Source organism: Perna viridis, chromosome 5, assembly GCF_037379345.1.
Source record: "Perna viridis isolate PV_CMFRI_1.1 ecotype Kerala chromosome 5, ASM3737934v1, whole genome shotgun sequence".
Lineage (NCBI taxonomy): Eukaryota > Metazoa > Mollusca > Bivalvia > Mytilida > Mytilidae > Perna > Perna viridis.
This window is the reverse complement of record NC_142449.1, coordinates 21,390,894-21,405,815: the sequence shown is the minus strand read 5'-3', so window position 1 is coordinate 21,405,815 and position 14,922 is coordinate 21,390,894. Positions and strand designations below refer to the sequence as shown.

The 14,922-nt window shown below is 32.6% G+C and overlaps 1 protein-coding gene across 1 annotated transcript; it reads right to left on the bottom strand.

The window, feature by feature from the left end:
- Positions 1 to 1,459: 1,459 nt before the first annotated feature.
- LOC148616484 (uncharacterized) lies at positions 1,460 to 13,804 on the bottom strand. Its single transcript, XM_088585080.1, has 7 exons — positions 13,396 to 13,804; positions 12,341 to 12,676; positions 11,722 to 11,994; positions 10,595 to 10,885; positions 7,590 to 8,387; positions 6,811 to 7,095; positions 1,460 to 1,719 (listed from the first exon to the last, which is right to left on the bottom strand). Exons 1-7 carry the CDS (start codon positions 13,751 to 13,753, stop codon positions 1,460 to 1,462), a joined length of 2,601 nt encoding a protein of 866 aa, XP_088441206.1. The 5' UTR covers positions 13,754 to 13,804.
- Positions 13,805 to 14,922: the final 1,118 nt, after the last annotated feature.

Below are 14,922 nucleotides of genomic sequence, written 5' to 3'. Positions count from 1 at the left end.
CAGGTGCTGAAGGGATGTTACCACAGATGAAAGGAAAGTTGACAATTTTGAATGAAAAGTCATCACGTTTGTCGTAAAGTTTGGTCAATAGTTTTCCTTTACCATGGATTTCTAAGTGTATGTCTAGATATGAGGCTGACTTCACAGTGTCTGTGGTATCCTTTATCTCAAGTTCTTTTGGGTAGATGCGATGTATCAAATCCCCAAAATTAGTAGTGTTTAAAGATAATACGTCATCTATATAGCGGAAACTGAGATTATAGAAAATGACCAGGAAAATGCACCACACCTTGATATGAGAACAGATAAAACTGTATCTACAGTACAATTCAAACAGAATGAAATCCAAAAATATCATGAAAAATTAAAAGTCACCAAATCTCCATGACCTAACCAGATGCATCCAAAAGTGTTACAGGAAACAACAAAAGAAATTTCAATTCCATTAACAAAGATATTCACAAAAATCTATGAACAAGCAGAAAATACCGGAATTGTGGAAAAATGCAAATCGACCAGTTAGTTTAACATCTATAATCTGTAAAAGTATGAAAAAAATTCATAAGGGCCTGTCGTTTGGACCACATGGAAAAGAACAACCTGTTTACAATACATGAACATGGTTTTAGAAAGGGTAAATCTTGTGTGCCGCAACTTATCGAAGTACTAGATGATTGGGCTGAGCAACTAGACAACAGAAATTCAATAGATGTTATATAGATATATGCAATCAATAAACTTTTTCATATATTCTTTAATATAAAGAGAGGGACTTGTAGCAAGTCTAGCTGTTTTGGTGGTATTGCAATTTTTTTATTATTTCAGTTCAGTTTGACTTTACGTTAAAAAGGGATGATTAGGATCATATAAAACTAGTTTAACCCCACCGCAGACTCCATTCGCCTGTTTGTAGACAGAAGTTTGTTATTTATGTGTCTTTGTGTTGTTGTATTACTTTTCAGTTTGATTTTGAAGAACTGTTTTCGTTCTGTTAACGTAGAGGTCTTTCGGAGTTTACTTATAGATGTATTTACTCTTGTTGAAAACCTTTTTGTTTGTATTGGAAAATACACGTATTTACTATTTCCGATTAGGTTTTACCTGATGCATTTGATCCGTTCTTTTTTTCGTGAACTGATAAACAATTAGCATACAGTCCACTGATCCATTCATTTTTTTTTCATTTATAAAAAGATAATGAACAATGAACTAAAACATATGCTTTCATACAGCGTATTTACCTTAAAATTGAGCCAATAAACATAATTTCTTACCAAATGCAAAACACATTATATCAAAATCAATAACGGTCACAATATATAGACATGAAATTTCGAGAGAAATCAAACAATCTGAGTGCCTGATGACTGAGATTGATATTCAAAAAAAGTAGTTATTGAAAGATCTTTTCAAAAATTATGATAGGGAGCATTTTTCATTACATTTCACATTTGAATTTTCAGACATCAAGGGACACATCCGTAGGTGGAGCGCTGCTGACGTGCCCATTTGTTTCCAGTGGGGACACCTTGTTGTTAGATGTTTGTCTGGTTTTTCTTGTCATCACGTATTTCAGAACAAACCCGGATGCTAACCCTACCACGACAAGTGCTCCTATTACTCCTCCCACAATGGCTCCTGTATTGTTACTAGACGATAATTGAGTAACTTTTAAAATTGTGTCGGTTTGGTTCCCTGTTAACCTATCGGTTGATGTTTCTGAAATAAAAAAAGTAGAGAAAAGTAGACATTTGCATGAAAGCGTATAAGGTTTGCCAGGTAATATTGAATAAACCATTTTAGATAAGTTTTGAATAGAATTATCCACTCAATAAGTGATCCAGGCTCCTTAAGGTATATCATACCTATCACATCTTTTCTGTCGTCTTACAAATAGTCCATGGGTTGGGAGGGTCCACCGTGCACCCCCACTCATCAACTTCATGGTGATTTATAGGTACTTTATACCTCCCATTACCGAACCAATTTGTCGCCAAAGAATATTCTCTGATTCTGTTTCAGTATAAGCTTATATTTGCAACCCACTGGGTCAAAAAGCCAAGATTTTTGTGACTCAATTGTTTGAGCGACTTAGCCTTCCTGGGTTAGCGTGTGTGAACAAACTAATCAAATTTAGGTATTATCGTATAGTTCAATGTCTCAGCTTTACAATGATACCAAGAAAGTTGCGGTAACACTTCGGGTTTTGCGGTAAAATGAAAAAAAATGTACCCGTACCCGCAATAAAATCGCTTAAATTGACATATTTTTCAATGTCAAACCCCCTAGAGTATTTATGCTTCAGTAAAAAATGGCTTATTTGGTATTTTCTGTTTAGTATAATCACAATTTATACGTCTGGGGTTCTTTTGATGAATATTGGCGATTTTCGTAGTGAGAATTTATCCAAAAAAAAAAAAAAAAAAGGATTTTCGATTTTTCGGTCAAATGTCACATAAATTCGACTCTACAAGGTATTACTCAACTAAAACACCTAAAATTTGATATCATTTGCTAGATAATTTAATTTTCTACATAAATGAACCACGAAAAACTAATTTTCAAGAAAGGATTTTTTAAAAATGTAAAAAATATTACTCATACCCCTAGAAAACTGGTCTCAGTATCAAATATAATTCTCATTCAAAGCATACTGATATTGTAGAACTCATATTTAGGCATTCGTAATTAAAATAATGATGTACCTAACATATCTGATCAACTCTTATAGGCGCTTATATTTTCCTTTTGGGGTGACATTTATTATAAGATCGGAAAAATAGGAATTTTCAGAATTTTAGAATTTTGTCCTTTATCACCCGATATTGTCTTTTTTCAGAAAACCGAAGTTCAAACAAGCTTTTGTGTGATATGGTTCATTAATATAATGTCTAAGTTTCAAAACGAGTCCATGTAATGAATATTTAAACTTTTCTAAATCAAGTTAGGTGAAAAATTGCCACACCCTACTCATGATAAAAAATGCCTCAACATAAACTAAAATGTTAATTTTTGGCAGATAAACGGTATACAATAGACATGTTGGGTACTGATGTTTTAATTATTGGTGTATCTAACATATTTTATCATTTCAGGTGCGTATTTTTCAGTTTAATGTGACGATAATGAGTTTTTCATAAAAGGGGAATTTTCAGAATTTCACATTTCCTTCCATTTCACCTATAATTGGCAATTTCTTTCAAATACCGTACTTCAAACAAGCTTTTGTATATTCAAATACAATTATATAGTGTCTTAGCTTTCTAATGATCTCGATGAATAAATTTTTGAACTTTTCAAGTCCAAATAGGTGGAAAATTGCCGCCCCTACCCATGATAAAAAAAATGCCTCAATATTAACTAAAATGTTAATTTTCGGCATATAAACGGTGTACAATAGACATGTTGTGTTATAGTAATTTAATTATTGATGTTTTCAACATACCTACTCTTTTCAGGGGCGTATTTTTTTCAGTTTCAATATAACAATATTGAGTTTTTTAGAAAAAGGGGATTTTTCGGATGTTAATATTTTCTCCATTTCGTCTGTAATGGGCAATGTTTTTCAAATACCCTACTTCAAACAAACTTTTGCATATACAAACACATCTATGTAGCACCCAAGCTTTCTAATGAACTAATGCACCGCATACTTTAACGTATTCTAAGCCACAAAGTCGAAAGAATAATATCCCATACCCACTAAAATTTCCGTGAAAAGCCCATAATTCGTATGTGGTAGATTAGCATTTTTAAATGGTGTTGGATACATGTATGCCAATCATTCATCGCAGTTGCTTCCTTGAAACCTTATATGTATAAAAGTAATGATAGCAAACAAAATCAAATCATGTAAAAACTGATATTTTAAACAAAAAATATACAATTTACGCGCTAAAATGCGTGATAATCTTTTATTCTTAAATTTCCCTTTTTGTAATTTTTTGTCGCCTTTGGGACAATAAAAGCATAATTTTGCTTGTCAATGTGATTGATACAAGAAGATCTCCATAATAAATGCCAGGCGGACATTCCGTACAGTTCGTGTATGCTATAAACGATCATATTCCTTCACATAAGGGCAGATTTTAGTGGGTAGGGGCAGCATTCTTTTGCCAAAATGGCCTAGAATACGTTTAATTGTGTATTGCCTTGCCTCACTAGAAAGGAAAGATACTACATAAATGTGTTTGAATATACAAAAACTTGTTTGAAGTAGGGTACTTGAATAACATTGCCCATTACAGGCGAAATGGAAGAAAATATTAAAATAAAAAAAAATTCCCAATTTTATGAAAAACTTATTATTGTCAAGTTGAAACTGAAAATAACTTGCCTGAAATGAGAGGATATATTGAATACTTCGATAATTAAAACAATAGTACCCAACAAGTCTTTTTGACACCGATTACGTCCTAAAAATTAACATTTGGTCCATATTTAGGTATTCTTTTCATGGGTGGGGGGGTGGCAATTTTTCATTTAATTGGACTTGGAAAAGTTCAAATATTTATTACTTGGGTTCATTACAAAGCTAAGACACTATATAGTTGTATTTGAACATACAAAAGCTTATTTAAAGTACGGTATTTGCAAAAATGCCAATTATATGTGAAATGGAAGGAAATATGAAATTCTGAAAATTCCCTTTTTTTATGAAAAACTCATTGTCACATTGAAACTAAAAAAATACGCCCCTGAAATGAGATGATATATTGGATATATCGATAATGTAAACAATAGTACCCAACATATCGTTTGTACACCGTTTATATATTAATTATTAACATTTTGATTCATGTTGAGGCATTTTATTCATGGGAAGGGGTGGCAACTTTTCACCTAACTTGATTTACAAAAGTTCAAATATTTATTACTTAGGCTCATTTTGAAGCACTGTATCACATAAAAGCTTGATTAAACTACGGTATTCTGAAAACAAGATAAGGGAAATGACGGGTGTTATAGAAGAAATTCTGAAATTCAAAAAATTCCTTTTTTTACGATTTTTTACAAAAAGAAAATCTAAGCGCCTTAATTGATCAGATATATTGGGGACATCATTATCTTAATTATGAATACCTAAAATATGAGGTTTACGATTTCGGTATACTGTGAATAAGAATTCTGTTTTCTAGGGTTAGGGGTAATATTTTTAACATTTTTTTGTGATTCATTTATGTAGAATATTAAATTATCTAACGAGTGGTACCAAATTTAAGACGTTTTAGTTGAGTAATAACTTGTAGAGTCGAATTTATGTGACTTTTGACCGAAAAATCGAAAATCCCATTTTTCGCTTTTTTGATCAATCCTCACTACGAAAATCGCCTATATTCATCAAAAAGAACCCCAGACGTATAAATTATGATTATACTAAACAGAAAATACCAAATAAGCCATTTTTTACTGAAGCATAAATACTCTAGGGGGTTTTACATTAAAATATGTCAATTTAAGCGATTTTACTGCGGGCATGGGTACATTTTTTTTTCATTTTACCGAAAAACCCGCAACTTTCTTGGTATCATTGTAAAGCTAAGACATTGGGCTACATGGTGATATATATAATGTCAGTTTACTTCGTTTTGTGGAAAGAGGAAGTTCGTAGAATCAAAAATCTTTAAAAATAAATTTTTGCCTCAACAAGGTATAACTGTAGGAAAAAATTCAAAATTGCTTAATTTTAATTTCTTGGCGACCAATTGATTCGTGAATGGGAGCTTTAAGGGGAAAATCATATTTTGGTTGCTGAGGTAGGGTGGGGATGGGGCTGGGGGGGTTATCTCAGCCACGATACTACAAATATATTTTCAATGAAAATGATGCAAAAACTTTATGCTTAGATAATTTTAATGCAATTTTTGACATAAATGGTGTATGTTAAAATAACAAACATAATTGTATAAAGCCTCTTATTGGGTAGATAATTGGTGGGAAAAGTTACGGGAATTTTATTTTTTTAAAATATTACAAGAAAAAAAGTACGGTGACTCCGAATTTTCTTTTTGAAATATGAAAAATTGTCAATTAAGTGTTCATTTTATAATTTAAAAGAAATTACAACTGTCAGTATTTTTGTTTTTGATAGTTTTCGAAATAATGAAATTCCCCACAGAATCCATATACAATTTGCCTTAATTATGACTCAATTGTCTCGAAATAAAGTTCGGTGACCTATATTTTTACATTAAAATGCTAAAATAATATGTTCATTCAATGTCATATTCCGGAAAAAAAAATAGTAAAATTTATCTGATAGAAATATTAAGTATGATCTACCTCAATAGCAAACAAGAGGTACGCATTAACTATCGTTTTCGTCGTGTTAAGAATAAATTGAAAGAATTTTAAAGAGGTATTTTTTCCTGAAAGGTTATACAAAACAAATATACTGGTCTGTGTTTTATAAGAAATCTAAAAATTGAGGATTTCCACAACTGTTTCCTAAACAGAAATTTCGACTAACCAGACTGCTTGAGATTGGAAATTTGAGAAATTACTAATATAACAGATTTGAGGAAAATATAAACTTTTTATTTAAATATAGTATATTTATTATTGTAGTTACATACATATAGATCAAATTGCATTTTAAAGTACACGTAAACTATTCTGATGATAAGAACCCTCTTTGAACAAGAAATAAAATAAGAAGCAAAAACGTAAACAATATTTTATAAACTATGTAGCCGTTCATTATCTGAATTTAACAAATCCAACTTACTAATATAAGAAGACGAATTGGGTTATTTTTAGAAAAAGTAGAATGTAAATAAGTTGAAGTATAAACAAAACTTTTATTCAAACCTGACGGTTCAGTTGTAGTTTCCAAAACTAAAGAAGTGGTTTCAGTTATTGTAACATCTGCTGTGGTCACGTGTTCTGTAGTCGTACTCGGTAAAGTTGTTACAGGAAACATCGTTTTACTCGCTGTCGTTGTTTCTAGAGTAGTTCTTATTTCCTGAGTTGTTGTAGCAACAGTGGATTCTGGGATTTTTTCTGTAGTTTTGGTTGTTTCTGGCACTTCAGAGGTTGTTGTTATGATCTGCGTGGTTGCTTCTTCAACAGTTGTAGCATCGGTTGTTATGGCATCTAAAATTGTAATAATGATTTATATCTATATTGTTATTGTATCTTATCATTGACATGTTTACGAAAACAAGAACAAACCAAAAATAAAACAAAACAAACCATAGAAAAACAAACAAACAAAACAAAAAAAATGCATCTCATGCATCTGTTTTTGGTTTATAAGATTTAAACTTTTATAACAGTAACTACAGTTACGTGAACATATACACATGCTTATAACTTTGTTCTACAGTTCTCCTGAAGTCAAATGAACTGAACTTCAATAAATGCATTATTGCGTATTTGAAAAATTACTTTATTAATCTTTACTACGTACTTACTTATTTCCAAGTTACGAAGAACGAAGAAACTCTTGATATCATGTTTTTCATATTGGAAATATTTTCGATGTTAAGCCTAGAAATAAGGTTGAACTGTAAATTATGAAAATTATTTTTTTGGTATCTGACTTCAGTAGAAATTAAGCTAACAATATACAAATCTTGAAGCTCTACCTAGCCTAGTAGTGCCTAAACTATTTTGTGCTGTATTCAAGTGTGTTGTAATTGGTTCTCTCGTTGTTGTCTCTACCGTTGTATGTGTTGACGTCGGTTCCATTGTTGCTGTTTCTACTGTTGTTAGCGCTATTGTTGTTGGCTCTAATGATGATGTCTCTACTGTTGTTGTTGCTGTTGCTTTGGCTGTCGTCGGTTCCATTGTTGTTGTTTCTACCGTTGTCAGCGCTATTGTTGTTGGCTCTAATGTTGATGTCTCTACTGTTGTTTGTACTGTAGTTGTCTCTACTGTTTTGACTTTGTCAGATGTTTGTCCTGTCGAGATTGTAGTTACCTCATTTGTGGTAACATCAGTTGTCATTTCAGATTCTGTTATTTCTAAAAATGTTGTTTCTTCTGTAGACGTTGTCATTTCAGATTTTGTTGTTATTTCTATAGATGTTGTTTCTTTAGTATTCAGCTTAGTTGACGCAGTTTCTGTTGTTATTGATTCCGTTGAAGCAAGAGTTGTTTCTGTCGACATTTGATCAATCGTTGTGATAGCGGTGGACAGTACGTCAGTTGTAAATTCATCAGTAGTGACTATGGACGTTGCAACATTAGTTGATACCTCAGTCGATAAAAAATCTGATGTAAAAGTTGTAAAACCAGGTGATGTCATATCTGTTGTGGTAGATTCGGGAATGTTGTATGTTGTCATTTCGGTTGATATAGAAGACAGTTCATCATTAGTGGTTATGTCGTTTGTTGTAGAAAATTCTTCTGTTGTGAAAATTGTCGCTTCGGTCGTTAAAGCCTCTGAAAGTACGAGTGTTTACTGCCAAGATTTTTTTTCAAGCATGTGCATTTGTTAGATGATATACAATTAGTACATGTTAGTAATTTTAGATACAAATACGAATAAAGACACAAATCCAACCAAGCATGCATAAGCATTGTTTAATTTGCGCCTACTGCCATTTGACGAATTATGACATAAACGCAGTTTAGCGAAAGAACATGAGTTTTGTTTAAGCTTCTGCACCGTTGCAGTTATCACTTTTATTGTCGTTATTGTTGTTGTTGTTGTTGTTGATGATGATGATGATGATGATGATGATGATGATGTCGCGTTTCCTTTCTCGATTTAGCAAAAAGGCCTCTGATATTTTTTAGCCATACAAGAACACAGCCTCTAAATATCAGTCCATGCAGTATCAGTCTTGGACATATGTAACTGTCATAAAACTGTATTAAATTAAAGAGGAACCATATGTTAAAGCGGTATTTCTAAATTCATTTTATGCAAAATTCCTTCTTATATCGAACTCCAAGGCATACACTTCAAGTTATATGCATAACGAATGACACTTCATTTTTAATGCATGGTCCGATTTTATTATTAAACTTTCATAAACATCTGTTAGCTGTGGATTTGTGATTGCTAAATGAGATTACTGGAGAGACAAAAGTAGAAAGAAAACATATAAATAGTAACATGTATTAAAAACTTTTGTATTTTTTTTAATTTCCGCAGTTCAAAGGTCAATATTCAAAATAACATTTATATTTACTATAATTTTTTTTAAAATCAAAAATAGGTCTTGAAATTTAAGTTTCTACTTATCATTTAAATAAATAAAAAGAGCAGTCACATAATATTGATTTTTGTTGATATAATACGGAATTATAAATTATAAAAATTAAAGTTGCATATTAAAACCACCAAAATGATTAAATCAAAGGAGGAATGCTGGGAAAATAAAGTTAGTTGTTACTACATGTAGTTATTTCTGTTGTGCACGTGTCTATTGTTAAATTTCAATAGAAGCTTTCGTTTTACTTTTAAAAACTAAATGTTAACAACATGTGTTTTTTGTTGTTGTTGAAATCAAATTTTCCCTATGACTTAACGATACTTGTACATTGTATTCCTTACTTTTGAAGGAATCGGAATGATGAAGTATGTGTATTTTGTTGAATGCATCAAACTGCTTCAATTATTTTAGAAGTTGGTCTATTTGCTTGTTTTTGAACCTTTTTTGACAATATTATTTCATAACACTATAACGATAAAGTTGAAACAGATAAAGCACTTACAACTTTCATCTTGTCTATTACTTTTACGGAGAGCACGTGCAAAGCTGAGACAGCGTCGCTTCTAGTAGAAAATTTCACGGTCTTTTTGTTTTATAAACCACAAAAATATTTCCTAGCGCATATCAACATGAGTGACGCTGACCCTTAGCCGGTTTTTTTTTATACTTGGTGTACTTGCCGTTTTCGTGCTAACATATACACTTAATACTATCGGATACGTTTGGCACTCAACAGTGGTTTTCGTAATATATGACTTACTTGGGGATTTCATAACATCATGGATTACCATTTGGAATCTCACATGGACGGTGTAATATGGTAATCAAGGGAACCAAGATTCTAGCGGAAATCAAAATAATCTTATTAAGGGACAAAGACCAGACAGGTTAAACATACACACACAATAAAATCATAAAATAACCAAAAATAATACGTATAAAGTATCGGTACGTTAACACACTCCCCTGGAACATTCATACTCGTACTATAGACAATCATTGAAAATGTCTGTGACGTTAACCAGGAGAATCAATTCAAATAAGGACGTAGATGAGCCTTTCTTCCGAGCACGCAGCTTTAGTGGCTAAAACAATTTCTGAAGACTGTTTTACAAAAAGTTCCTTGGTAACCGCGTACATTCATGTATATATTTATTTCTTAACTCGATTGTCGATAGAAAGTATGCATTGTCCATGAACTATACGATAAAGGTTCAAAGTATTCCTATGCAACATGACCTTGTAAGAACAATGTAACAAATATGTCATATATTGTTGTTCATTCAACAATAGTGAAGCAAAAAATGCGGGAAACAAATCAATTGAAAGATACAAAGCTATTTTATGGTTTGTTTTATTATATGTCCGATACAAAACGTTTACTTCCTTCCAATCACAATATCAAAACAAAGACAAGTTACAACCGACTAACATTACTACCAGATTTGTTCAGACTATTGTACATATCAACTTGCTGTGTTGAAGTTGGTGGAACATTAGTGCCCACTGGCGTTTCGTAATGATTTATTTGTCCTTGTGTTTGTCCATAGTACTCCCCCTTTTTCATGAACGCTCGCTTGCAGATGAAAATGGTAATTGCTATAGCAACAGCGCCAGCTATAGAACCCCCAATAATGGCTGTCAAATTATCTGTTTCAGATCCGGAATCTTGGATGACAACGACTGTCGGCTGTGATGTCGTGCTGGTCACGTTGGGACCTATTAAATAAGGGCAAAATTTAGAAAATATTTAGTAAGAGGTTTTGGGATGAGGTTAGGTGATATACAAATGCCGGTAGTTACTATACTGGTTTATGGGGATACAGGTAGATGGGGTAGGAATTTTCAAGTTCAGTTGAATACATGGGAAGATAATTTGAAAAGTTGTACAGAAAGTGGAAGTATATCTGACCGCATGGATCAGCATAGATGGCAGCGGAGCAAATATGTGCAAAAGCAGCGTAAAAGTTGCAAGATGAACGCGGCTGTTGTTACAAAGATATATGCATATAGTCGCTTGAATAGCTTTATCTCACAAAACATATGCGATTATTGTATATTCCATTACAATTGTTTTAAAATTGTACTGATATGGTTTTTAATTTTTTATCAATGTATCTAAATTTGAAAAGTCCTGTTTCCGTTTTAAAAGTTGCATGTAACGTAATTGTTTCTATTAATATATATATATTTATTTTTTGGGTTTGTACTGAAATAATCGTCACATTTTTGCAATCAAAATTTTACATTGATTTAGTTACTAAAAGTAAAAAGAATTGAGAGGTTGAAGAAGGTGAAGTATAAATAGCATATGTAATGGATGCATGCGCAACTTTCTATTTTTCAGGTTACATTCAATAGTATTTAGAAGTCAATAGTTGTATATCTACGCAATTAATAAAAATGATACTTTTTATTTTTTAAATTATCTTCTTGTGCAACATTTAAAAAAATACGAAGTAAAATTACTACACTAAAAATAATATTAATGTACGAAAAAACAAAATCAAAGCAAGATGATAAATAATGTTTTGTTTACTTTTCGGACAACTTACCTATTACAACATTTACTGTCAAAGAGTCGTTGTAAAGAACTCCGTCTATAATGTTCACAGTTACGCAGATATAATTCCCGCCATTTTCTATAATGACATCACTGATTACGTAATCTTTTGCGTTTGACAGAACTGTGTCGTTTCCTTCTCTATACCACGTGAAGTTTGGAGTTGGGTTCCCAGCGGCACTACATGACAGTGTTATTGGATCAGAACCTTCGATGAATGATGGTCGAGTTGGAGATATGTATATGAACGTTTCTCGGACGCTATCTGAAAACATTGTTAATCATTTCATCACAGCTGAAGGAGTAGACGTAAGAAAATAAAATACTAAGTTTGGCTTTGTTAGAAATGATCAGTTTTCATACTTATTTGATATTAATACTATTATTGAATGATGATCGATTTTCTAATTTTAGTTTTTATCGGTATAGATACTACACACCCTGACTATACGTGCGTTGTGTTCACTTCGTTGTGTTTTGTTTTTAGATTTGATACCAGGTTGTGATGGAGACACGTGACAAGAACAGAAGAAAGTAGAAGGCGTAATACTAAGGCTGAGAAAGAACGGAGACGTAATGAACCGTACTTATATTGAAGAAAATATGCTTACAAAGAACACTAATTATGCCCGTTTGTTGAAAGGCAAAATTTGAAGTATACTCTTGTTCAATAACACATCGTATAATACAGCCATCGTCTGCATCCTCTATTGCTATTGTCAAACTGCTCGTTCCATTATTTGTACAGTTCACAGAACCCGGAGTGATCATCGTTTCCTCATCTGGATATGTTGTCGGAAAGAACCCAATCCTTCTGAACTTTTCCCAAACAAATTTTCCAGGAGGATTTCCAATAACACTGGAACATGTAAAGGTCACATTTTGACCTTCAACAAAACTCCCATTTACCCCGATTGTTGGTGGTTGTTCAGGCTTTTCCGCGGCAGCTAAAAGAAATGAAACTCGCAAATTATATTCGATACCATAAGTTTATAGTTCCATTGATGTGTACTAATTATTGCCTTGGTTCTCTTTATTTGATGATACATAAAATTCGTGAATATGTACCACCGTAGGCAGGGGGGAGGGGTTACGACTACCCCCTTTTAAAAAAGAGTTCAAAATTGGTGAAACACTACTAAACTACTTTTTGGTCCAAACTTTCAGTTGATTTTTATCTAGTTATGTTACAATTTTGGCCAAAATTTTCATCACTTACAAGAGTTTGGAATTGATTCTTTCATTGGGACTCCATTTTGTGCTATGGAAGCATGAATCATGGACAGTAGAATTAACACCTGTCTGATATTCTTTATGAAACCGGACCGAGTTTCTAAAGTTTTGGTGGTACGTTTACCGTACTTTTCCACAGAAGATTTAACTTGAATTATAGTGAAAATAACTGATAAACTAATTATTTAATGATACTTGTACTTTTGAAAACATTGTTTATCTAAATCTAGATGTCACTGGAGTGGACGTCTTTAACCAATACCGATACACTTACTGTTTGTTACCATTGACAACGATATACTTGCTGTTTGTTACCATTGCCAACGATATACTTACTATTTGTTACCATGGACAACGACATACTTACTGTTTGTTACCATTGGCAGTGATATACTTACTGTTTGTTACCATGGCAATATTACTTTGTTATTACCTTTTATTGTCAGATTTGTCGAAGTCGACGGCAGTGGACTTGGTGTGTCACCAGACCCACCATCTTGGTAATTTATTTCACATAGATACTCGTTTTCGTCTTCACAAACTATTTCCGTAAAGTTGATAGTGGCAGTTTTTACATTGAATGTCAAGTCCGCTCTACCAATTAAGTAGTAACCATCAGGCAAAAACTGTGGAGAACCCCCAGATGGACTATATGATGCTATAGACTTGAAAGTGTCGTTTATTCTTGTTTTCATAGTGACAAGGAAAATAACATCGCCAGGGTCGGTTACATATGTACAGTTGACCTGAACATCAGACAGGCCTAGTAGTCCGACAGTGTTTTGGTTCATAGTGATCGACAGAGCTGATACTCCTGAAATAAAGTGAATAACACCATTGAATAGTTTTCATGGTTACGGTTATGATTAGGTGTAAAAACTAAGGCGTTTTACATAAAAAATAAAACAGAAGAACCATTGATATATTTTAAAATGCTTTGTGTAGTCATGATGATGACCGTAAATTAAAAAAAAATATCCTGAATTTGGCCTGAAGCGTTGAAACCATGCTGGGTTGTAGAATTTAAGGAGTCGTGCTTATATTCCTTAATTAACAGTACTTGGGCAATTAATGTATTTCTGTAATCAATTCAATCCGTTTTCTACCAAAGATCATATTATGTGCTGTTTTTTTTTTTTGTTGTTGTTTTCTTTGTATTTTGGCTTCGGTTTTTGATAATTTATTTGGATACATGTAAATAATTTACAGGTCCTTTGTAAGCAGAAGGTACCAGTTTAAGCTGAATTTAAATATGATGTGTTTTAATGACTAAGTTCATTTTTATCAACTTAAAGTATATACAATGGACAATGCAACAGATACATCATGGTTTTGACCTGACATGGCTTGTCGAGAGAGATATTTTACTGCGGACAAGACATGTAACTTACGTGCACTTACGATATAAGTGCAAGTTGATCATTAAAGTACGAAATGTCAGCCAGGAAGGAGAAGTAGACACTTTCCGGATTGAAGGGTGTTAGTTTTTGATCCATTATTACATTTCAATAATTTTATGGTACACTTCACGAACTAATATTAAAATAAGGACCATTGTTTTAGTGTCTGTTGACTTTGCAATTTACTTATACTTATAATGTTTAGTATCAGAATACAAATGGAGGTCTTAAGTAGTGTTGGGAGAACACTAGAGTGCTATAAATCTGCAATAAATCCAATTTGTTAGAAGATCACTCCAAACCTCAATGCGTTGCTACGTAACTACAGAACTAACAAAACAGAATGAGGCCATGTGAATGGAACTCTTCACTTGGTACTTACGAAGTTTTTTTTTATTTTCCTTGAAAAAAAATGTTCCTGCATTAAAAAAAAACATTTCCTGAGTGCTTATGCGCTAAGTAACATTTATTTCACTAATAGCCGTTCCGATGTGAACTTCATGTAACTTACATGTCTAAGTACGCATGCACCGCATGATTCTTAGAATTCGATTTAAAAA

Coding starts and splice junctions, on each gene's coding strand:
- LOC148616484 (XM_088585080.1), bottom strand. CDS start 13,753: ATGAACCAAAACACTGTCGGACTACTAGGCCTGTCTGATGTTCAGGTC. Junction 7,096..7,589: donor TTTAGGCACTACTAGGCTAG/GTAGAGCTTCAA, acceptor TTACAATTTTAG/ATGCCATAACAACCGATGCT. Junction 1,720..6,810: donor AACTACAACTGAACCGTCAG/GTTTGAATAAAA, acceptor TTTTTATTTCAG/AAACATCAACCGATAGGTTA.